Here is a 25,414-nt window from a genome sequence, read left to right on the forward strand (position 1 = left end):
CCCAGTATGCACTAATCCACAAATTACTTCAATTATTCGGTTTATAAACGTGCCTTACACTCCCTCTGAAATAAAATAATATCCCGATTTATTCAGTTACTCCTAACAGTACATTGACTGAACTGCTAAAAGAGTACAGATGATGCGATGTGCACGAGCAGAGCAGCTGGACTGAGTCTCATGACGCTGGGACACGCATCACAGTATTGTAAGGGGCATAACATTTCCGTCACACGCTTGAGGCATTCGGCCAATCACAATGCACTGGATAGCTGGCCAATCAGAGCACGCCTCGCCTTTTCAGAGCGATGGGCTTTGTAAAACCGACACGTTTCAAAAGGTGGGGCATAGAGGAGAAACAATAATGTACATTATATGGAAAATGTGTTTTTTGAACCGCATAAACACATTGCATTACACCAAACACAAAAAAGTTTTATTTTAGCAGCATCATATGACCCCTTTAAGCGCAGACGTCTGTTTTTGTGAAATAAACAGAGCTTCTATAGAGAAATAAGCTAGATTCAGTCAAAAGACATTCAGAAGATCAGGTTTCCATCACAAAGCTGGACAGAGAGCGAGTCAAAAGGAGAGAGAATGAGGCAAGTAAAACAACCCTCTGTGAATCCCAAAAGATAATAATACAGTCAACGATAGAACATTGGTTCTATCAGTCTGGTTAAATGTAGCTACTCTTTTTGCCTGTAAAATTTTATTAGAGTTATCAACATATTTTTCCAGTATACAAAACACAGTTTTGTGCAGATGGATTATTATTTTTTTTTTTTATAACAGCAAAGGTCTGAAATGAAACCAAATTTGGTTCATTCAGGGGATTATAAATGAGTCAACATACTGAGCCTGGAGCTGCTCAAAATCCATGTACTTTTCACTCCAGAGAGCACAATTTATGCCAAATAAGCAGATATTAATGGATTGTACCATACAAAATTGGTCATGCCAAAACTAATTATGAAGCCACAATGCATAAAGAGTAGTTGTTTCATATGGAAAGTAGACATATTAGAATTGTATTCAATATCCAAATATTCATCTTAAATTATAACATAGGTCTGGTTGAAGAAACTATAACATAAATTGTCAGCCATTTACATCATTAGGCATTTCATTAATCTAAAAGCAAAAGCATAGAGTATTCAAAATATTCATAATCAATAACATACAAAGATATAACTGGATTTAAACCATAACAAAAGTACAAAAGTAGTAGAAACAAAGACAGAAATGCGATCAGCTCCTTGAAGTCTGAAACACCTAGTGTGTAAAAGCCAGTCAGTTATTGACCACAACCATTGCTTTATTTTCCGAAAGCCTGTTTTATAACTTGCTAACAAGTTTACTGTTTACTTATAAAATAACAATGCAAACAGGTATATTTTTATATTCAGTATTTGTACAAGATTTTTACAAGTAATGGCTTCAATGAAGTTGTCCTACTCAGTAAAAACCAGTTCACCAGATATAGGAAAGAACTAGTAACTTCGCCTAAATAAGGCTCGAGACAAAACGATTTCGACCAACACCGACTGAGAGGATGTCACTACACAACAGAGTCTAAGACAAGCTGCATAGATCCAAATGAGTGGAGTCAGAATATCTAGACATGAAACGGGCTTAAGTAAAAAGTGAATAATTTGAAATGGCCATCCACCTGCTAATATAACAACTAAACATCGGACTTCACTGTTTTTTATTATATGTAAAATAGAGTTCCTTTTATTTCAAAATACACTATCAATAGAGCTTTGTTCATTTTATGTGAAGTCTGAATTTAGTGGTAAACTTAATGTACCAAAGTCTTCTTATGGGTAAGAAAAGCTACAGAGGAAGTAAGATATGTTGCCTATAGAGCTCAAGGAGAAAAAACGGGTCTTTTAGCTCCTCAGTGCTGCTAGCCTGGACTGCATTCCCTCGATATCTTCTTCTTCTTCTTCCTCTTCCTCTTCTGAGGCTGCCGTGGCTCCAATCGGCACTGGTTCAGGCAGGGCATCTGTGACTTTGCTGGGTGCTTTTCCTAGCGCACCTGTTTTTAAACAAAGCAATAATTTCATCTTTGGTTCATATCTATGAGTGCATAATGTTAAAATGTTTTGTGTGGTAGCACTTTTCATCAAAAGAAAAGACTGGGGAGGTGAGATAAAATGGCCATTTCCACATCCTACACCATTAAAAAACAAAAATTGGTTTATGGGGAGATAAAACAGCAGATGTGGCAGCCAACATTAGGCTTTACAAATTGAATTTAAATTTACAGTAAAACAAAAAGTATATTTCATTGATATAATGTTAATATCCCAACCTACTAAAGTACTTAAATCTGTTTTGTGCCTCTATAATACACTGACAACCACCAAAAACACTCACTGTAAAAAAGATTTCTTTTTTTCAAAATGTTCATTTTTCTGTAATAAATTTGCATGTTAAATTAAATGTGCTATATGCCATTTCCTTCTAATTATTAAAAAATTTACTTGCAATTTCTGGTTGAAAATAGTTTCACCACCCGTTTTTTTAGTGTAGGTAGTAATGAGAAAGCCACATCTATCAAAACAAGTATCTTAACCGCATACTGAGGTAAATGTATCGATTCGCTACAGGAGGGCTTCGTTCACCCCCCGGAGCCGTGTGAGACACTTTTTTTTTAATGGATGCGCTTTTTATTAAACTTCTCAAGGACCGATGCAGTGCATCACCCGCTGAGTGGCATCAAACAGCTTGAAAGATCAAATATATATTTTAAATAACTCCGAATGGATTCTTATGAAAAAAGAAAGTCATATACACCTATGACTTTCACACTGCACGTTGGTCTCGGAAAATTGGCAGAAAATTGCCAGTGTGCCTTCTATGTGAACACAAACACATCCCGGGATTGATTCCAGGATCGATCCCGGGTTGGGGACCTAGTAACTCTCTCCACATTAGCGTATTGTGTACAGCTCGTATTCTCCAAAATGGCACTATGCTGATGTGGAGAGACACAGAGGAGACAAATGGTTGAATAAAGTTGTTTTTTGTTTTTTTTTATTCTCGTTGCTTCATAACGTTATGGTTGAATCACTGATAGCAGATGGACTATTCTGACGATGTCTCTCATAATTTCCTGGACCTTGACAGTGTCATTTATTTGTCAGTCTATGGGACAGTCTCAAGCCTCCCAGTTTTCATCCATATCTTTAAATGTGTTCCGCAGACGAACAAAGCTTTTACAGGTTTGGAACGACATGGGGGTAAATGATTAATGACAACATTTTCATTTAGCGGTGGAGTATCCCTTTAACTTTCTCAAGCCATCTTAATGAAAAACCATGAAATGTGAACTGTCACAGTGAATTCTGGGAATGTCGAATTGATGAGATGACAAGAATAATCAATTAAGATAACAAGATATTCTTTTCTCTTCCAAAACTGTAAATGTAACAGTTTACTGTAAAGTGTCATGAAATTTTCTGTTGGATTTTTTAGTTTTCACTGTATATAGTAAAGGCAAATTTTTACCGTAGTATTTTAAGCCTTTTACAGTCATTTTTTTTTACAGTGTGAGTGATGGTTATGTGGTTCCTTACCAGCTGTAATCTCAAAGAGGATCTTATCAACCTCAGCCTCTGCTGCTTCCTCCATTTCCTCCTCGTCATCCATCCCTTCCAGTGTATCCTCCAGCATCTCCTCTATGATTCCAGCCTGTGTAGTATGAGTGAGCCACATTAGAGATGTTACATGTGCTCATCAAGACTTTTCTTTGCAGAAGAAGTGTTTATGTACATACCTTCATCATCTCTTTTGAGAGTTCTGCCATGGTGGCTTGAATCTCTGGGATTTTAACCAGGCTGTGCATGGCCTTCATGACTTCTGTGCTCTTCTGCATGGCACCAGCCACTCTTAATACAGCTGGAATGGGGAAACCAATGAACAAATGTATGAGTAACACTTATTGGTGTGGTCCACCCTAGCTATCGGTATTGGTAATATACACTAGCAGTCGACCTCTAATCTTAAATCTGCAGTCGGTAACTTTTGACGCTCTAGCGGTTAATAAACAGAACTGCTTGTGTCTTGCGGAAGAACGTTGTAGCCGGAGCTACTTCTCTCTGTTTATGTCTATGAAGAATCACAAAGGTACTGGATTACTCCACCGCGGTACCTACCCTAGTCAGAATACAAACACTTATTATAGGTGTACCCTAGTGATTCAGGACAGGCAATAGGACCACTGGGAGGAGCCAGAGGAGCTTGATTTTTTCCACAGATTATCTGTCTCATATTCTACTGTCAGGAGATAATGAGAGTTTTAACAAATATGTAAAAAAATAAATTTTTACAAAAGTTACCTACTGCAGCTTTAATACTTTGGCCCAAACAAAAGTCTGGACAAGTTGACAATAGCTGCTAAAAGTCATAGCCAGTGTGCAGATTTTCAGCAGTCAAAGTGTAATAATTTGTCAGCAAGTGTATGATGCCTAGTGTGGTCAGATTTAAACATCATGGTGTACTCCACCCTTTTCCCACACCTTGCACATTATTTCCTGTGGCAGCTATACAAACCCAAAGCACAACTTACTTAAAATGTTGTTATTTTCATCAAATTGTTTCCCCTTTTTTATTTAACATACTTTTGACCGCAGCAAATTAAATTCAACAATCAAAAAGGTTCTGGGGTAGTGGATCAGTGGAAGAGTGTTCAAACATTTGCACATGCCACATTATTATTATTATTTTTTATGAATTCATGCCATTTGTGAACTTACAAAGCACTTGTTGGGTCTGCAAATAAAAGCTATACTCACATAACTGATTCTTCATACTGAGCAGCACAGAGTTCATTTGGGCTTTAGAGGCATACAGCTTGTTGATGGCTTTCTTTGAGTGAATCATCTCTTTGGCGAGGATGATGCAGACATCTCTCTGTCCCTTCTTTGCAGATTCTTTGATCGATCTCTTCACCTTCTCCTCCTCTCTTTGAATATCTTTGGGGAAAAAAATACAATATATATAATTACAACTTTGGTTAAGTACAATTACCTAAGTGAAAAAGTAATTAAAATGTAATTACATTATTAAAACAGACTGCAAGTTGTCACATTAACAATTACCGGTGTAATATGACCTCACCTCGAATCTGTCTGTCAATAACCCTCATTTCTTTTCTGATTTTGAGAGACCATTCATTGATCTATAGAAAAGAGATTAAACAGTTTGAGATTAAATTTTACATGTAAAGGCAATTTTATGATTTTGGTTCTACAACCCACTTATAAACCACAGAGTTAAACCAAGCTTTTAAAAGTACCTCGTTTGAAATGTCATTACGTAATACAACATGTTACCAACAAGCTATTTATAGGCCTGATATTATTTACAAAGGAACGTTTAATTAAAAAACATTAACTCCCGTCGTCCGCGATAACCTATGTTTCACTTACAAGGTCCTTCGGTGGTTTCTCTTGTGTTTTTCCAAAAAGCCCCATTTTAAACTTGTAAATTAGATAACTGAACAGCGACGAGATCAACCAAAACAGTACATTAAAAGTCAACTTCCTGATCCCAGCCTCTCGACGGATGACAACATCGGGAGTTTCCGGTTATGGTTCACTTTTCATAATATAAGTACGGCTTGAACTGTATTTTTCCGTTAATGTTTTGAATGTTTTTTTTTATGTCGAAATAGAAAGTGAATGCTCCTCAAACATAATAAAAATATAAATTTAAATGACTGACAAACAAATATTTTTTTATACGTATACAATTATATAAATACATAAAACAGATGTTATTACTTATTTATTTACTGATATTTTTAAATAAAATAGGCTTCTAAGACAGTGATATGAACAGTGAACATAAATTAGAAAGGTAAATATTTTTTTATGAGGCACAGCTAAACTGCAGAACAAAAAATCCACTCCTGACAAGAATAAGCAAATTTAAGTATTAACTTAATTAATTCGGCCCCGTAATGAAAAACAGTTCATATAAAATAATAAAATAAAAATTTATCAATAAACCCACAAAGCCTTTCTTTAATATATATATATATATATATATATATATATATATATATATATATATATATATATATATATATATATATATACATATTAAAGAAAGGCTTTGTGGGTTTATTGATAAATTTTTATTTTATTATTTTATTTTATAAATTTTTATTTATATTATACATTGCTAATATATACATACATATATATATATATATATATATATATATATATATATATATATATATATATATATATATATATATATATATATATATATATATATATATATATATATATATATATAGTGTTCCCTCAGTTTCAGATAATTTCAATCATAAAGTTTTCTAAAAACGTTTGTTTGTTTGTTTGTTTGTTTCTTTTAATCACCAAATAATAAAACCGTTTGGCAACGTCTTTTTTTAACATGAAAATAATAATCTCCCCTCAGTTTGAGTCAGAAATTTTTGATAATATCCTTTAATTATTGATTTATAATTGCTGTTTATTTATTTATCTATACAGTGATGGACCCCTGACGTTCTCATTATAGCTCTTTTAACTGCACGGTCATTCCTAGTGACGTAAAAATGCGAGCTTTTATCGCCAGGTTCTAGATTGTTCGCTCTTATCTGGGATGCTGCGCCAATCAAACCGCTGGTTAACGTCCAGTAGCCAATCAGAAGCAGCCGTGGGCGGGGCTTGACAGAATGCCAGTCTCTTGACGAATGCGCAGGTTTACTCATATTACCGGTTGACAATATCAGCGGAGGCTACGAGGATGCTGTAGAAGCGTTCTCTTCTAGGATTAGAAAGGAAGAATTATCTATAAAAAGCCAGACTTACATAACAGCGAGTAATTCTTATAGCACGCACAGGCACATACTGTAGAATAGGGGTGTTGTGTTTTCACCCAGCTGCACTGTTAAAACTGGACCGGAGGTGTTAAGATTAAAGAAATAAGGACTGAACATGTCTGTGGTGGGGATTGATGTGGGTTTCCAGAACTGTTACATCGCTGTAGCCAGGAGCGGCGGCATTGAAACCATTGCAAACGAATACAGTGACAGATGCACTCCGTGAGTATAGCATTGCCATCCCTGTAAAATGATGCTGTGTTTTGTTACGCAATGTTTGCTGTTGCCCAGCTGGCTGTGTTCCCGATCCAGTGCATGTTGCTCCTGCGGCTGTCAGTTCTGTCCATTGCTAAGCCCCTTGCGCATCTCCATTTTGCATGAATTTCATCAGTTTAACCGCTGTATGAGTCTCACCAGTGTTTGTTTGCTACGCACTGAAACGTGTCTGAGAGCAATGCTCTTTTGTGTCTTTATTTTTCCAGAGAGAACAGAGAACACATACACTTTATTTATAAGTCCTTATTTGATCATGTGAATTGGAGACATGCACGGCGTATTTCCCACCTGTCTGTCATTCACACAATGGCTGTTTGTGTTAGACGAATGCAAAGCTGCACGTGAACGCTATAATCCGACACGCTGCGTGGGGCGCGTCCACGAGACTGTGACCGTGGAGTCGTGTTCTCTGGACAGATCCACACGCTCTCCTTCTGGGCGCGGCAACACATGCGATCAAAAGAAAATGCTGTAAAACTAGATATTTTGTTGGAAAATTGTCATTCGCGGGATTTTGGACCATTGTCCTAAAAGGAGATCACACTTGAGGTGTTGAAGGAGGTCACTGCGGTGCTTACTCAAGTCGAATTATGTTGTTAGCGCATCCTCAGATTCTCCTGCAACGCTGCTTGCAGATCACAGTGGTTCTTCAAATATGGGACATGCGACAATAAACCATGGTTTTACAACATATAATAAAAAAAAGTAAACAGAAACAAAAAATGGTTACTATTAACCATGGTATTTTTAATAAAACTGTGCTTATACTAATTGTAAATATGCCAAAAAACATGGTTACTATACTTTTACTATAATAAAACCATGGTTATTTTCTTTAAGATATAACCTACATATATAAGTTATAAGATATAAGTTTTCACACCATAACTCAATACTTCATGTTGGTTAATCTCTCTCTCTCTCTCTCTCTCTCTCTCTATATATATATATATATATAAAAGTATTATATATAAAATAATCTACATCCTGACGGAAAGAAGAGATAAAGTTTTATAGCTATGTTCCTATTATTTGTCAGCAACATCAACAAATCAGGCAACATCAATGTAATTTTCTTGCTTTTTTTCAAAGCGACTTATATTGCATTCAAAGTACAGATTTCCAAAGCTGCATGTCTTTCTTCAGTGGTACACAAAAGATATTTTGAAGAATGTTGGTAACCATGTTGGTTCTGGTCACCACTGACTTCCTCTTTGAAACATTTCTCAAATTATCAAATTATATAGCGCTGGTGAAGACGCTGTCCAAGGTGCTGATCTACTCACTGCTCTTCCGGGCTCAAGAATGCATCAGTCTGGAAATTAAATATGGAGGGTGTTGTCACAATGTATGTTACATTTATGAACGTCACTTTTTCCAACAGAGCATGCATTTCTCTAGCCTCTAAAAACCGGACCATTGGAAATGCTGCTAAAGGTCAGGTACGAAATGCTGTTCATTTCATGCTTTCTAATTGATTAAACCTTTACAATATTTGCTAATCATAAAATTAGGTGGGATATTAACCAATAAACATGCCTCCTATAGGTCATAACTAACTTTAAGAACACGGTCCATGGCTTTAAGAAGTTTCACGGTCGAGCGTTTGATGACCAATATGTTCAAGGGGAAAAATCCAAGTTGCCTTACAACCTTCACAAACTGGACAATGGCAGCACTGGAATAAAGGTGATATTCTGTGATATTTTGGCACCACTTTGAAAACTATTTTGCTATTGTAGACCACTGTCCCAAAAATCATGTATAGGACAAAGAATGCATTGACAAAAAAAAAAGAATATTGCAAAAATGTTTGTTGTGAAATGTCTAGAATGTTAAACATGCTAGAGTAGAGATCATTTTACATACTCTATTACATTGTCATAGGTACGTTATCTGAACGAGGACAAGGTGTTTACCATCGAGCAGATGACTGCCATGTTGCTCACCAAACTGAAAGAAACTTCTGAGCACGCCTTGAAGAAGCCCGTGGTGGACTGTGTGATATCTGTGAGTGCTTTCAAAACATATTTCTGCTAGTGCTCTTGACATGCCTGTCATCTCTTAGACATGTTTGGGTTTTCTCTAGGTCCCCAGCTTCTTTACGGATGTAGAAAGGAGATCCCTGATGGATGCAACTCAGATTGCTGGGCTGAACTGCTTGAGGCTGATTAATGACACAACAGCAGGTCAGCAAAACTAAGCTTTTAAGTTTAGGTTAAGTTTAAGTTAAAAAGATAGTAGTTTAGTTTAGGTATTGGGTAGGATTAGGGATGTAGAATAAGGCAATTATGTGCTTAATAAATAGTTTAATTCTAGTAATATGCATGCCAATAAGCAACTAGTTGAGAGACCCTAAGTTAGAGACTGACATAATATGATCCTATAATGCCAACTCATTCAGCGCTTCAGTTCCTCCAACGAGAACTGAATTGAGCACACTGTTCAGATTTGGGCCAAAGACAAGCTTCTGATACAAACTTGAACTTGAAAGAAGGGCTAAAATGAAACTTTCATGGTTTCTTGTGGCTTATGTAAAAAGGTGAGCTGAGGGTGAGTAAATTAACAGCTAATTTTCATTTTTGAGTGAACTGTCCCTTTAAGGTAGCAATTGCGAGGTATCACTTTTACAGTGTGCATGTTGTTGAAAAAGAAACTACACAAAACCAGTTTTTAACTGAATAAACCAGGCTGCAGGACTATTATGTAGATTTACTGTGAAGGGTGATTTGCATATTGAACATGTGTTAGGGACCTCAGCCTTTCTTAAAGACTGAATAAAATGAATACACGTTATAAATAATATGAATATATTCTCTCATTATTGCTGTCATGACTAATGTAATTACCCCTTCTAAGGTTGCCGATCTAGATGAAAATGTGAGGGTGCTGCGGAAGCAAATTAAATGTGTGATGACTGACAAAAACATGATTCATGATTCATGAATTTTCTGTGTAATGGTGTTGTCTTATGATGTTTGTCATTTTCAACATCTTCAGCAGAGTAACTGTTTGCAGTAGTGTTCATTTTGTAAGCACAAGTCAATAGAATATTGACTCATTTGCATGGTTTATTCTACCTCACCTAGTGTACAGATTTATAACAGGATATCAATTAGAGGCTCAATATATGTGAATGTTCGTAATAACTCATTCATATATTACCTGAAACCAGTTAAAGTAAGTAAGGAATAATGTACAATCAGCCAGATATTATCATAAAAAGGCCAAAAGTTATCATAAAAAGAAAAAAATAGGTATTAACTAACACTCGTTTAGTTAAATTTAACCAAAAGCCATTCACCCATAAGAGAGGACAAATCAAAACAAGTTGACCAGTTGTTATTTTGTTTCCTTGTATTACTTAAATCATGTTGTTCTCATTTTTTCCTTTATTTTAATTTAGTTAACTCATGGTGACACACTCATTTATTTTTTATTTTTTGTGATAATTACTATGTGAAGTTCTTTTATATGGGTTCCATTTATGTTAACATTAAAAAAATTTTTTTTAATGCATTTAGCAGATGCTTTTATCCAAAGCGACTTACAGTGCATTCAGGCTATCAGTTTTTACCTATCATGTGTTCATTAAATAGATATAAAGAACTTTTTTGAGTACTCTTATCTCTGTCTATTATCACATGTTTGGTATTTGTTGTTATTCTTGTTACAGTGGCCTTGGCCTATGGCATCTATAAACAGGACTTGCCAAACCCAGAGGAGAAACCCCGTAATGTTGTGTTTGTTGACATTGGGCACTCATCTTACCAAGTCTCTGTTGCTTCCTTTAACAAGGGGAAATTGAAGGTCTGTGTTATTCCTATATTTTTATGGGCTATGTTTACTTCAGAGTATTATGTTTAATCTTTCCCAAAGCTGTTATGAAGGGCATTATCAAGCACTTCTTTGTTTCAGGTGTTGGCTACAGCATTTGACCCATATCTGGGCGGACGCAACTTTGATGAATTGCTTGTGGAATATTTCTGCGGAGACTTCAAAAACCGTTTCAAACTCAATGTAAAAGACAACCCAAGAGCTCTTCTAAGGCTCTATCAGGAGTGTGAGAAACTGAAGAAGCTCATGAGTGCCAACTCTTCTGATCTCCCTCTCAACATCGAGTGCTTCATGAATGACATCGATGTCCATGGGAAAATGAACAGGTAATTCAATTAAGTTCTTCTCCAAAAATAGCATAGTGTTTAGACTGTAGTTTAACCTCAACGTTCATGTAACCTCTTTCATAAATAACAGAGCTGTTATTGGCTGTTGTTGTATGTGTATTGTGAAATTAAATCAATGCAAATGAAGCATTTCAGGCTTAATAGAAAACTGCTGGATTGAAGGTTTGAGCAGAAACATGTCATTGTGATTGGACACAGGGCTCAGTTTGAAGAGATGTGTGCTCATCTCTTGATGAGAGTGGAGGCGCCTCTCAGATCGATCATGGAACAATCAAGTAAGCAGCAGCCGATGGCCCAGTTCACAAAATCAATCACAACAGATGTAAAATTTAAATCCATTGCTAATTTGCATTCGTCCTGGCACAGAGCTTAGCAGAGACGAAATCTATGCCATTGAGGTAGTGGGCGGAGCCACCAGAATCCCGACCATAAAGGAGAGAATCTCAAAGTTCTTCGGTAAAGACATCAGCACCACGCTGAACGCAGATGAGGCTGTAGCACGCGGATGTGCCTTACAGGTAAAATAGACTCATGAAGCCTAATTAAAAAAAGACCATAATAAGAAAAAATCTGTTTACAGCATTTAAAATGGCCCTTGATAACAGGCATTATAGATGTCAGCACAGAAACAGCAGAAGAGTTAAACAATACTTGTGCCAGCTCCCTGAGGAGTTTGTGGATTCTGTGGGAAGAGGTGTAGAAACAAGATGAAATCTCTGTGATGCATGCAGTGCTGTCTCTGATTCCTTGTACTAATACCCTATTTAGACAGCTCATGTAACTACATTTGCTTGTATATCATAAATGTTTGTTTGTGTGTGTGTGTGTGTGTGTGTGTGTGTGTGTGTGGTAAGTGTGCAATCCTGTCTCCAGCCTTCAAAGTCCGAGAGTTCTCCATTACCGATGCAGTCCCCTTCCCGATTACTCTTCGCTGGACGTCTCTGACAGATGAAAGTGTCGGGTAAGAGCCTTTAACCTTAACCTTTTAAACAGTTTGAAGCAAGTGCAGATATCTGAAATAACTATGTTGTGTTCCAAGTATTCTTATTGGCAAGTGATTATTTATTTGTAGTGTTAACTAAGCAAAGCATCACTATTTAACATGCTTAAAGTAAGAATTCGAACAAACCACCAACCTCAAGAATCAGCAAATAAGTCGTTCCAGTGAATAATGCCTCCAATCATGCAGCTTATTGCAGAGAGGTGTGAGATTGTATTTCTTGGCAATCACAATTTGATTTGCACCTGGTGGGCCATAAAAAGACTTGCAAGGCAGAAGGGACCCAAGCCATCAATGCATGAGAAAATAATAGAGACCAACAGGCAAGCACCTAGCAACCAACAATATCATCCTAACAAATGCGTAGTAATGTGCTAAAAACCAGTGGAAAGATCTTAGCAGCTACATATAGTAGCAGCATTAAGTTACTCAGCATTACTTACATTTTATTCAGAAAATGAAAAAATCAAGTATATTTAATATCTTATATTATCTTTATATAAATCTTAAAAATATATGTATCCATCTGTTAACCTATTTTTAATAGCACATGCTCAATTTGTAAATGTAAATATGTGAGGTGTGTTTTTGATAGGAACTAGTGTAATGATGAGACAGAGATGTTCGGATCCATATGCAGAACTTTAATTATGAGAATGGTCAGACAGGCAATGATCAGTAACGGCGTCAGGTATGTTAGGGATAACCAGAATCGATAAGAGAAACAAGCAGATGTCGGGGCAGGCAGCAGAGAATCAGAGTCGGTATAAACAATCCAAAGGTCAGGTACAGAAGGAACAAACACAAGGAAAACCGCTCTGACATGTCAGACTGGCTGAACAAGACTTCGCAATGTGGCTGTGTGTGAGTGCTGCTTATATGTGTGTGTAAATGAGGTGCAGGTGTGGCAAGAAGATTAGCTGATGAATGAGGTGCAGGTGTGACAAGGTGATAGTGGTGCAGAGGATCATGGGAGATGTAGTTTGGGTGTGGTGCAACAGATGAGAGGTGCTCGTGTCAAAGTGATATGGTGACATCTGGTGGTTGATGGGTGGAATGGTCCTGAGTGGAGTGCCCTCTACTGAAGTTCGTGGGCACTCCAGCTAATGATCGTGACAACTAGTGTCCAATAAGTCTACAAATATGCTAGCTTATAGAGATAAAATGTTTTGCATTCGTTTTTATTATATGTAGCTACACTGAAAAAAAATTGTAAACTTAAAAATGTAAGTAAAAAATATTTTTAGCATTATCACTGAATAAATACATTAATTTATACCATCAAAATAATTGTTTTATGGGTTAAACCAGGCAGAAATAACTCTTTAAGGTCACTATTGCAGGTTGCCACTTTGTACAATGTAGTATTATAATGCTTAATATTTGAAACACAATACATTAAATATTATAATTTTTGTTTGCTAATTGCTGCGATGGTTGCACGTGTGAGTGACAGGTTGAGATTGAAATTCGTCTGATTAAAGATTATGAGGGTACATTAATTATAAAATAAAGGAAAATCATTGATCATAAATGTTCCACAAAAGAAATACAAACTGTTAAACTTGATTTCATATTGACTTGTTTTCTCGTCTTCAGGGAATTTGAGGTGTTTAGTAAGAACCATGCAGCACCTTTCTCCAAAGTCATCACCTTCCACAAGAAGGAACCTTTTGACCTGGAAGCGTTCTACAGTTGTCCACATGAGCTGCCCTATCCGGATAGCAGAATAGGTGTGTATCACTATTTGTTGTGTATCATGTAACTTCAGTATCATGTTAATTACATTCTGAAATGGCATTCTTAAACCAGACTTTATTAAAACTTCTATTGAGAGTGAGGAGTCACGTGCCGATTTGGGCTGATTTGGGCGGGGTCTGAGCTGGTCAGCCATGATGGTAGGACACGCTATCGGTTGCCAGGGGCAATGCCTTCAGAACTTCACAGAGGCACGACTAAACATTCAGAGCTCTTTAATTTTTGCACATTTATTATGTCGGTGGAACAGAGATGGATCTACGAATACGAGAAAGAAATGAAGAAAGTAAAGCAATGCAGAAAGATAAGGCGAAAGAAAGGGGACCTTACAGGAACAAGTTCTCACCAAGCGCAAAACAGCGGTATTTGGAGAAGCTCTCAGGCATCCAAAATATCGACCCATACAAGCTCCCTGCAGCGGCACAGAGACCTGGACCATTTACCTCCATGCACACATATGGACTGTAACAATAAAACTTCATATTCATCGGGAAGAAGGAGGCGGGAACCGGCGGACAATCAAATCAAGACTTTTATGACAAAAATAAATACAAAATAAAGTCCAGGCCTGGTCCTCTCTCGTCCGTCACTGTCGTCGCTCCGGTTTTATATCCCTCCATCTCCTCCGTGGGACTCGAGACCGGTGGGTCGAGCAGGTCACTCCACCGGCCTCGCTCCTGTTCCCACGTCTCTCGTCCCCGCCCCACTCGTCACATACCCCCATCGCCCCTCGCAGGTCGGAGGGTTCCCTCGAGACTGCGCTCTACTCCCCCCCTTTCCTCCCTCCGGGGGGGACCGCTCAGGGGAACCTGCGGGAACCTGAGGATAGGACAGACAAGGCGAGAGAAAAGGAGATGGAAGGAGGAGCGACAGAGACGAGAGAGAGGAGAGAGGAGAAATTCCGGTTCCCAGACGCACTGCTGCTCGGCCCTCCACCAGCTGGGTGATCTCCTCCGCAGTGCCTGGCGGTGGCACTGGACGGCCCTCGGCGGACGGCACGACACTCCTCCGCCGCCCGATTTTGGGCAGCCGGCAGGAGTCCCTCGTTCCCTGCTCCTCCCCGTTCAGGCAGATGGCAGCAGGCTCCGGCCCCCTGGCGAACGGCGCCGACTCCTCTGCTCCCTCACGGACGGCAGCTGCCCCTCGACATCACGGGCGGCCGGCAGTGAGCTCGCCCGTCCCCGGCAACTCACTCCAGCCCACCGCCTCGAGCGTCCATGGCGGCACACTCCCTCGCCAGCTCGATGGCACCGCGGATTCACCACAGCGGCGAGGGATCTTCAGCAGCGCATCCCTCCTTCTCCCGGGCTTCGACACCACTGTAACGATAAAAACTCCATAACTATGGGAAGAAGGAGGCGGGAACCGGCGGACAATCAAATATAAACTTTAATTACAAAATAAAGACAAAACAGCGCGTCAGCCCCTCACGGATGACTGACGCGCACAAATAAAAACCAACCACAACTAAAACAAACTAAAGTCCAGGCCTGGTCCTCTCTCGTCCGTCACTGTCGTCGCTCCGGTTTTATATCCCTCCATCACCTCCGTGGGACTCGAGACCGGTGAGTGGAGCAGGTGTCGCTCATTTCCAATCACTCCACCGGCCTCGCTCCTGTTCCCACGTCTCTCGGCCCCGCCCCACTCGTCACATGGACATTGTGAATTATATTGTTTACGATGTAAGTCACCTTGCATTCATGCTGTTAATGGCTTTAATCTAACCAGGACATTTACATCTTGCAATAACACATTTAACTACCCTAGCCAACCCAGAACTGGTTTGTCCACTTTGCAGCCCCCAACACAAAAACATGGTACAGTATGTGTCATCGGGCTAAAATCAAATTATAACTAAACATACACAGCTTTAGCCTACATCAAAACATGTTGGAAATGTTTGTGTACATTGAACATCTCGTTACAATGTAGTCTTTACGAAACAGTCGCAGTTAATTAAGTTACATGGTCATTTTGGTCAAGAAGTGTCTGCTAAATGCAATGTAATTACAACACGCTAAAACGCATGTGAATGAACTTACTTTGGCCAGTACAACGCAGTTTTCACCACCTGGAGGCTTATAGATGGACCCAGCCACAGCAGAAAGCCTCGTAACTTTCCAAAGACTTGTGGCTTTTAAACTCCTGAATTGTACCTCCTCTACTACCGAGTTAACAACACATGTAAACAATCCTGTTTCACTGCCGGTGTCCTGCCAACATGGCGGAGACTGTGATATCGAGGGGAGGGGCTCTGTGCTATGACGATGTGCTATAACACCTCACTCTCAAAAAGAATCAGTATGAAATGATTCACTTTGAGTTTTAGCCAGCACTAGCCTAATTTACAACCAAAATGAGACTAATCACTCTGGTGCGAAGCCCAGGGGACCCTTTAATAGTCAGTCATGGCCTCATTTGATTAAGAATGCCCTCAGCATTGTGATCCATTGTGTTCAACACACTAGCTGTGAAGTGGATTAGGTTCGAGCCTAATCTCAGGGGAGTGTCACAGAGGTGTCAGAATACACCTACCAGCCTGTCCCATCACATCATATACCCTCGCCATACTGAGTGTAATGTATGTACTGTTCAGAACAATTCATTTTTATTTCGTTTCTGTTTCTGGCTATGTTCCTGTTGAAATTTCTCTTGTTTCCTCGTTTTTTTTCCTTGAACCATTTCAGAGCCCTGCTTAAAGTATTACTGTCTGTTTCTGGTTCTGATTAACATGTTTTTCTGTTGTGGCCAGGCCGCTTTACCATACAGAATGTGGTGCCGCAGCTTGATGGGGACAGTTCAAAGGTCAAGGTGAAAGTGCGTGTGAACATGCACGGCATCTTCAGCGTGTCCAGCGCCTCTCTGATAGAGAAGCAGAAAGGAGAGGCAGAGGATGTGCAGATGGAAACAGAACCTACTGTACAGAACGAGGGCAGGCCTGAAGAACAGGTAGGAGGCACTGATTGGCAAAAAATGTATTCATTTTTTGTATTTATTCTAGATTTTGCCATTCCATTGATGACGAGACTGTCAAGAAAAATATTTCAATGATTAGTTCAACCAAAGATGCTAATTCTGTCATCATTCATGTTGTTCCAAACCTGAAAGACTTTTTTTGTTCCTTAAAACATGATTAGATGCACAGGCACAGCATTAGCCTTCTGTAAAGTGTTTTCGCTCTTTGTCACTAATTTAAGCTCACTTTTTTTTGGTACTGAAAGTGACACCTCTGTCCTAGAAGAGGAAGATTGTCGTTCTTGTGTTAGGGGTTACTTTATTTAGCTTATTAGGATCCTGACATGCCATCAACAGCTGGAATTTGGCACAGCAGTTTTTAAACTAGGCCAAAGAAGTCTAAAATATCCAAATATGTTGGAAGGCAGGTTACTGGCCATCAATCAATCAGTCAGTCAGTACATATACTGTGCACTGTATTAAAGTAATGCAAGTTGTATGTACGTAGATGAAAAATGTAGTTTCAAGTATTTCAATACATTATTTTTTTACATAATCATGAGATATATATATATATATAGATTATATTTTAAATAACTGTAGAAAAGAAATACTTTATAAAACTGTAGAAATAGAAATAGAAATATTTTAAAATCCAATTTATTCCTCTGATGGCAAAGCTGAATTATTAATATAATATTATTGTCAATGGTGTGGAAATAATATTATTATCAATGCTATTATTAATATCATTATGGAAACGAATGCATTTTTTCAGGATTTTTTGATGAATAAAGTGTTCTAAAGTACATCATTTCTTTGAAATCTTTTGTGACTTTATAAATGCCATTTTTGATCAATTGAATGTATCCTTGCTGAATAAAAGTATTAAATTCAAAATCTTACCGACCACAAACCTTTGAAAACTACTATATGTACCAGTATGTAGTATTCTAGTATGCAGTACTATACAGGTTATATTTTTGCACAAGTCTTCACAAACTAATAATATAAAATACATGAAGCCAACTGAAAGATGTTTGAAACAGAATACCCCAGCTCAGTTATTCACTTTTTCATTCATTTCAAAGCATTTTTGTTTTGTGAATGCGACTGGAGGAAGTCTGCATTGTAGTGATTTCTGTGGCTGTTCAATGCTCCTCGTTTATAAAGAATATTCAAAACGAGCAAATATATTCAGCACTGTGAGCAGGATCAGATCTCTCATACTGCGTTTACGCATTTGTTAATAGAATAAAATGCAAGTGGACCAAGAAGGCCAAGGAGACCAACCCACTGAAGAGGAAAAGATTAATAACTCTGGCAATAAGGTACAATTTACAGTACATTGGCAATATATGCAAATATATTCTCAAATGCTGTTTATTTCTACTTTGAAGGGTTCATGTCACGCATGCCAGATTCGATCTATCTGTCTCTGTTTTTTAACAGACCGATTTGTGCTTATATCTTTTCAAATGTCTTATTTTCTTAAAGGAGGGTGATAAACAAGATCAAGGTGCAAGCAGTAGCAAAGGCAAGTCAAAAGTGAAGAGTGTTGATCTGCCCATTCGGGCCAACACCACCCGACAGCTGGATCAAGATGTGCTCAACAACTTTGTTGAATATGAAGTAAGTCATAATTCATTTTCAGTCTGCCTCAGTTCTCTTGAGAACATGTGGAGTGGTGCGATTAATTTAAATCAACTCAGTTCAAAGCCAGCCCTCTTTTTCCACCCTGTGCGTTTTTGATTCTCATCTCAAATTAGAGCCCCATTTTAATTGTGCTTATTCATTTTGCTTATATGCACTCACTATATTTGTCTCTTGTTAGCTACTGTTTATAACTCTTGCCAGCTGGACCAACAGTATCTTGTACCCTGCATGTTGCTAAAATCATATGAGCGATTTAGTGTTTACTAGTGATGGGAAGTTCGATTCTTTTCCTGAATTTTGACATTACAGCTTTATGCTATTGTATTTTTGTTAGTTGACAATATTTCTTAATACTGTGCGTTCCTGGTCTTATTGTGCACCATTAATCAAATGCACATGATTCCACAGCAGAAAATAAAAACATACTTCAACATAGGCCACCTGACAGATGTTGATTAGGTTTCATAATATATTTAAATAGTAACACTATATTTTAAAATAAATTCTCACTATGATTGTCTCTATGTCTCACAAGACAAAAACCTATTATAAATGAGACATTTGTGTATACAAATGCACATTCAGTACAGTTGAGCAGTTATTTTTCAGAACGGTATGCTTGATGTATCATTTATAATCTGGATAATTATGACGTTTAAGGCTGAAAAGTTACAATGATCCAGTTTGTAAATATATATTCACTGCATTCTCTCTTCCAGAAAAAAATGATCATACAGGACAAGCTGGAGAAGGAGAGAAACGATGCTAAAAATGCTGTGGAGGAGTATGTTTACGAACTGCGAGACAAACTGTGTGGCATCTATGAGAGATATGTCACTGAAGATGTGAGCACATGATCTCTTTGTTTACCCGGAGCTGTTGTTCTCAGTAAAGACACTTGGGAGCTCATGCTTTGTTTCTGTATAATCTACCCCAGTTCTGCAGTTTAAAATCTCAAGTCATAATACATGGAACAGAACATTATAAATACTATCAAAATGAAGCTCAGGTGAGACTTACTATGTATGTGTGTTGATGTTCTTCCTTTGCAGGAAAGTAACCGACTCACTATAATGCTTGAGGACACAGAGAACTGGTTGTATGAAGAAGGAGAAGACCAGGAGAAAGAAATCTATCAGGAAAAACTGTTTGAACTCAAAGTAGGTGCTTAAGTATTCAGGTCATACATCCTCTCTGTAGCTTTTGTGGTACTGTAATACACCAGTCGGTCTGCGTCATGTCAAACACACCTACTAGTTTACACCGGTTACACTCAGAGATGTGACACACACGTGAGGCTGTAGTGGAAATGTGTCTCAGCCACTTAGATGTAAGCCTATATTTACACTGGTGCGTTTTCTTTTTAAATGAAAATGATCCTCGTCATACTGGCGTTTCCATCTCTGATAAACGGCAGACCGGAAGTCATTCATTTTCAATGGGGAGTAGCGCGGGAGCTGCATGGAGTCCCGATCATATGCAGATGCCTGTTCATACTAATGACCGAAAGCATGTGTTATGTGACCATTCATGCACACTATAGCATCATGCTACATAAGACCATAAATAATTTATAATTTATATACTCAAAACTCACTTTAAACTATCATCAAGTCTTTGCAATAACTTCTGATTGCCGTCTAATGTGTGTTTTGGCCATATAATGTTGGTGAAATTAAATGTTATTACCTCTGAGTCAGAGCAGTGATCAGTGAAGAGAGAGCACAGACAGACAGCGCTGGAAGCTGCTAATGCTCATAAGTAAATCACTGACAAAAATGCATTTTAAAATAAACATGCACTAGTGTAAATGTAGCCTAACAGATGTGTAAACTGAAGACCATTTGAGCTTTAGTAAAAGTATTTGCACTGATATATTGTATTGGTTACATTTTGTTCCTTTGTGCAGTGGCTCAGGAGATGAGTCCTTGAGTCTGTATAAACATCAACAAGTTGAAAAATGAAACCAGAGTTTTTTTTTTCTTAGATAATGTAATCTTGTTAAAAATGATTTCATAAAATTGGTATCGAAAAAAGTATCGTTCGGGAACAAGATCAAGATCAGTGTAGGGGTACCGATATCGAAATTTTTTTAGTTTATTAGTACATTTATATATAAATCTGTTATATTATTTTTGTATTTTTCACTTTAGCATAATTTTCAACATTTATCTCTTACTTCTGTGATTGAGTGTTCATCTCTGGAGCTTAAAAAAACTAATGTTTAATTGCAAGTGAATGTGCACTTGTAGTGGATCTTTAAAATAAGGTGGTCTATATATATATATATCGATATTTAATATCTTACAATATAATACAAGATCTTTTGTGGAAGTCTCAGAACCATAAAATATTTGTCCAACCATTCCATTCATTCTGAACTGCAGTGCGGTTAGAGGTTAGATTCAATATTACGTTTAAATTTCATCATTACAATTGTGCAAAATTCACTTTTGTGTGTTGGAAGTGTGTGTACGTACACATCCGCCCTATAATGATAAAAATCCACCCAGTGTTTTTTTAAATCCCTATTTTAAAACCCACTTTCTCAAATCAGGCTGTTTTGAGATTCCTGTCATAATGACGTAGTTCTGCACAGGCCCCTCCCACAATAGTTGATTGACGAGGCCGTCTTACCTTAGACTCGCCCTGAGTGAGCTGTCCACCATTGTGTCGACTCCTCTGCAGGGGAAGACAAGAATGTCTCCGGTTAAGCGATTGAGGTGTTCTGTTGTTGGATGTAATAATAAACAAAGCAGTTGTAATTTACTCCCGACATCTGAGCCACTGAAGATGCAGGGGATTAACGTTACTTTAGTTTTGAAGGGAATATGCTAATCCCCGATCTGCCTAAATGCGTTTATGTTCGCACAAATCATTCGTGATCAAGCTTCATCTCTTTCCTAATATATGATAGTCAGCAAGTTTTTTTTTCTTTTTTAAATTTATTTATTTTTATTAATGGTCAAAAATCGAGGACAGTTCAAAATAGTACATAATACAACCATAAACTTAAAAATTATCAATAATAATAAAATAATAACAAATAAAGAAGAAGCTAGTTAGCAAGTTTCGCGGCTGAAGTTCAGTCTGCTCCTCACCCCACAGGAGAGAGGGGCGGGGTCAGCAGAGCTCATTAGCATTTAAAGCAACATGGACTAGAACAGAGTGCTGAAAACAGAGCTGATTTTGACAGAGTAAAAAAGGTGTTTTTTACACTACCTTTGAGAACTTTTTGCCAAAGTATGTTATAGACTTTTCATTAAGACCCTAAAGAATCATATCAACTTTGAAATTGGGCATCCGATGACCCCTTTAAATAGATGACATAAATGTTTCATAAATGCTTGTCAATACATTCGGTTGTACACTTTACCCATATTTCAAAGACAATAGAATTATTTAATGAAATATAATGATTAATCAAGATTACTTAAGTCCTATTTAAAATCACTCTATAGTTCAGCTAATTGCACTTAATAGAAATTTTATCTATAATCATTTTTTTTTAATTGCAGTTAACATCTAATTAAATTTCTGGAAACATTACATTCAGTTTGTACTTCAGTATATTACTGTAAAGTATATTATTTCTGTAGCACATAGTCTTTTTAGAACTGTGCTGTAGTGCTTTTTCACATTGGTCAGTCCATCCAATGAAAAACTTTTATTTGGAAAAAAAAAAACTGCATGAATGTGTGTTACAGCTGGATGTTGTCTCTGTCTTGTGTAGAAGTTTGGTGAGCCCATTGAAGAACGGTACAGGGAGCATGAGGGTCGACCCAGAGCGTTCGAGGAGCTAGGCAAGAAAATTCAGCTTTTTATGAAGGCGGTGGATGTGTATAAACAGAAGGTAAGCTGTGATGCTTAATCAATGTAGCGTTTTTGACATTGTATAGTTCTGTTAATAGAAAATTATTTAAAAGCTTTTATTTTTGCAACTAAAGCACAGTTCTTGCCTGTTGTGTTTTTATAAGCCTTGGGGTGATGTGCAACCTCCTTTTTTATAGACATTAATTGGTTTTATTTGGGATAACTCCTTTGCACAGATCTACTGGCCTAATTACTTTTGCAACTTACACTTTTTTCATCTACAAGTTATTTAATGTACCTTGTTACGTCTCCCACAATTCACTTTCGAGTTTCAAGTGTTTGACTTTATATCAGTTGTTTTGGTCATTTATGTTATTTTAATTATATATCTTTGTCAGAATAATTGTGTTTGTAACTGCATCTTAATATTTTGCTGTTCATATTGGCTTATCTATTCTTAAGAAAATGTAACATTAATTGCATTTACTAATTTCATTCATTATATTCATTTTATTGTTCCTCATCAATATTGAAGCACTTAAAGATAAAGCAATGCTGAGGTACACTTAACATTGAAATGAATGGGAGCTGAGATGCATTAAATGCTGTGGTCATGTCTGCCATTTGACCAGCAGGATGAGCGCTACCAGCACTTGAGCACCGAGGAGATGAGTGTTGTTGAAAAGAGTGTGTGTGAAGCTCTAGGCTGGATGAATACAAAGATGAACGCCCAGAGTAAACTCACAGTCGCTCAAGACCCAGCAGTCAAAGTAGCAGACATCATTCAGAAGATTCAGGTTTGTGCACTTTTACAGAAAAAATACAGTCAGGATGCATTACATTTTGCCCTGTCATTAGAACGATCACACCAGTTTCTTAAATAAATAATGAATAAGAGTGCATCTCACGAAATCATGTCCAAGCGATGTTTATTTTGCAAAAAGAAAATAAAGCCTGAAAAAGGGCAAAAATACACTATTTTCATGGCAGGTTGTCACTTTGCATGCAAAAATTCTTTACTGTAATGATTGATGATAAATTTCTTTTCATTATTCTGATTCATGACAAAAACTGTGATATGTTTTTACTTTAAAATTGCATAAATTACATAAGGTAAAACAAATACTACTGTGAAGCATAAATAATGTAAAAATTTAATTAATTTAAATGTTTGTAGTATATATTTTGGTAATTAAAGTTATATTTTATGATTTAAAGTAAAGCATAGAAAAACCATACTATTATGATGTATGAATTAATTGAATTAAATATAAAGTATCCTTGAAATATACAGTATAGGTATCAACATAGTAATATAGGACTTTTATTTTGACAGACTCTGTCTAGTTCCGTGTTCTAATTACTGATTGGTCAGGTAAATCAAATAAAAAATGTATTGTAAATATTTTGATTATAAATAAAAGATGACAAAACAAATATGATACCACTGTGGCTCAGTGGTAGAGCATTGCGTTAGCAATGGAAAAGGTTGTGGGTTCAATTCCCAGGACACACATACTGATACATTTTTTTATGAATGAACTGCAAGTTGCTTTGGATAAAAGTGTCTGATTAATGTAAATGTCTAGTTAGATGTTGTACTAAAATGTAATATGTATTTTGCATTAAAGTCATGGAAAATTAGATGAAATTAATGATAATTTGTAGGGAAAATATGTGTAATTATGAAAACAATTGTTCTGCAAAAATATGGTTACAATTTTGTCTCTCATGGTTCTAAAATAAGTAATAATCTCTATATATATTTTTTTTTAAATGAAGGAAACTAAAATTTACTTGTCCATTTTATTATGGGGCAAAATATTATCTCAACATGTTACTGGCAGGTTGTGTCTGGTTCTTTCATAAAGAATCCTCATATTGTGGTACTGGCTGACAGCAATCAAACCTAATGCATCATTTAATAAAATGCGATTTCTATAAATATTCATTCATCTGTTTTTGTGTCGAAATGCAGGAGTTAGAGGATGTTTGCAATCCTGTCTTCAACCGACCCAAACCCAAAACCGAGGAGCCTGTAGAGGAGGGAGACAAAAACAACGGGGCACATAATGGCCCCGCAGCACAGCAAGGTGCAGAAAGCAAAGGCAATCAGCAGATGAAGCCTCCATCTGGAGAGATGGAGGTGGACTGAGCTCTTCCTCACTCAACCATCTAATACTGCTGCCATTCTCACTTAAGCCACTATTAAACCTTTTCGACTTACACTGAACTGATAGCTGGAACCATTCTCTTTGTGTCCACCACTCAGTTGGCTGTATTTGTGCATCTGTTTGTAGACGTCTGCTCCTCTGTTGGTTTTCTCTTGTACCTATTAAGGGACTGGATCAGGTTGTCCTTCAAGTGTTGCAGCTGTATTGGAAACATTGGACATCCACAATAGGCTCAAATAGAATAGCTGTAGTTCAAACGCTGAAACGATGCTGGCGCTCCTAAAAAAAAGCTATCCCTAAAACAATGTGATGCATTCTGGGAGACCCAAAAACATTCTTGAGGTGAATCATATCACTTGGTAACTTGAATCAAAATATTGTCTGACCAATCGTTAAGATAGAGAGAAAACAAGCAAATATGTATGCAATACACATAAATATATGGTTTATATATATATATATATACACACATTTCCAAAGGATGTGTTCTCTAGAGCCTGTAAATATTATTTTAGTAATTTGAATTTATGGGTGCTTAGATATAGGTAAACTCCTATTGTTGAGACGCAATGCTTTCAGCTCCCTAGTGTCATATGAAAGTAGAATGTTCTGAGCCGGTCATTCCCTTTTTTCCCAGTTTTCATGCAGTCTCATATTAACTCTTGAGGTCTGATGGTCACAAATAATAAAACATGCCTTTATGACTGAATGTGTTTGTTGACATCTAAAT

The 25,414-nt window shown here is 37.3% G+C and overlaps 2 protein-coding genes across 3 annotated transcripts; one reads left to right on the plus strand and one right to left on the minus strand.

The window, feature by feature from the left end:
* Nucleotides 1–1,842: 1,842 nt before the first annotated feature.
* On the minus strand, nt 1,843–5,594 carry LOC132111779 (charged multivesicular body protein 3-like). Its single transcript, XM_059519371.1, has 6 exons — nt 5,442–5,594; nt 5,131–5,191; nt 4,806–4,985; nt 3,788–3,909; nt 3,588–3,702; nt 1,843–2,044 (listed from the first exon to the last, which is right to left on the minus strand). The coding sequence occupies exons 1-6, from the start codon at nt 5,484–5,486 to the stop codon at nt 1,896–1,898; spliced, it is 672 nt and encodes a 223-aa protein (XP_059375354.1). The 5' UTR covers nt 5,487–5,594; the 3' UTR covers nt 1,843–1,895.
* A 1,156-nt stretch (nt 5,595–6,750) lies between these two features.
* On the plus strand, nt 6,751–25,393 carry LOC132111781 (heat shock 70 kDa protein 4L-like). Of its 2 annotated transcripts, none has more exons than XM_059519373.1 (19): nt 6,751–7,090; nt 8,529–8,586; nt 8,693–8,833; nt 9,032–9,154; nt 9,234–9,333; nt 10,821–10,954; nt 11,063–11,307; nt 11,527–11,603; nt 11,695–11,846; nt 12,183–12,289; nt 13,928–14,061; nt 16,839–17,035; nt 18,295–18,372; nt 18,539–18,673; nt 19,417–19,542; nt 19,750–19,857; nt 22,431–22,550; nt 23,143–23,307; nt 24,489–25,393. In XM_059519373.1, the coding sequence occupies exons 1-19, from the start codon at nt 6,984–6,986 to the stop codon at nt 24,663–24,665; spliced, it is 2,484 nt and encodes an 827-aa protein (XP_059375356.1). In that variant the 5' UTR covers nt 6,751–6,983; the 3' UTR covers nt 24,666–25,393. The 2 variants fall into 2 exon arrangements, with proteins under 2 accessions (XP_059375356.1, XP_059375357.1); XM_059519374.1 differs by having other exon boundaries at nt 23,146–23,307.
* Nucleotides 25,394–25,414: the final 21 nt, after the last annotated feature.

The sequence above is a fragment of the Carassius carassius genome, chromosome 31 (assembly GCF_963082965.1).
Source record: "Carassius carassius chromosome 31, fCarCar2.1, whole genome shotgun sequence".
Taxonomy (NCBI): Eukaryota; Metazoa; Chordata; class Actinopteri; order Cypriniformes; family Cyprinidae; genus Carassius; species Carassius carassius.

What these genes read in the sequence shown, in the direction of transcription:
- LOC132111779 (XM_059519371.1), bottom strand. Translation starts at nt 5,486, where the DNA reads ATGGGGCTTTTTGGAAAAACACAAGAGAAACCACCGAAGGACCTT. An exon ending in TATTGACAGACAGATTCGAG is followed by an intron (nt 4,986 to 5,130) that starts GTGAGGTCATAT and finishes TTTTCCCCAAAG; the next exon opens with ATATTCAAAGAGAGGAGGAG. An exon ending in CCTCTTTGAGATTACAGCTG is followed by an intron (nt 2,045 to 3,587) that starts GTAAGGAACCAC and finishes GTTTAAAAACAG; the next exon opens with GTGCGCTAGGAAAAGCACCC.
- LOC132111781 (XM_059519373.1), top strand. Translation starts at nt 6,984, where the DNA reads ATGTCTGTGGTGGGGATTGATGTGGGTTTCCAGAACTGTTACATCGCT. An exon ending in TACAGTGACAGATGCACTCC is followed by an intron (nt 7,091 to 8,528) that starts GTGAGTATAGCA and finishes TTTTTCCAACAG; the next exon opens with AGCATGCATTTCTCTAGCCT. An exon ending in AGGGCAGGCCTGAAGAACAG is followed by an intron (nt 17,036 to 18,294) that starts GTAGGAGGCACT and finishes ATTTGTTAATAG; the next exon opens with AATAAAATGCAAGTGGACCA.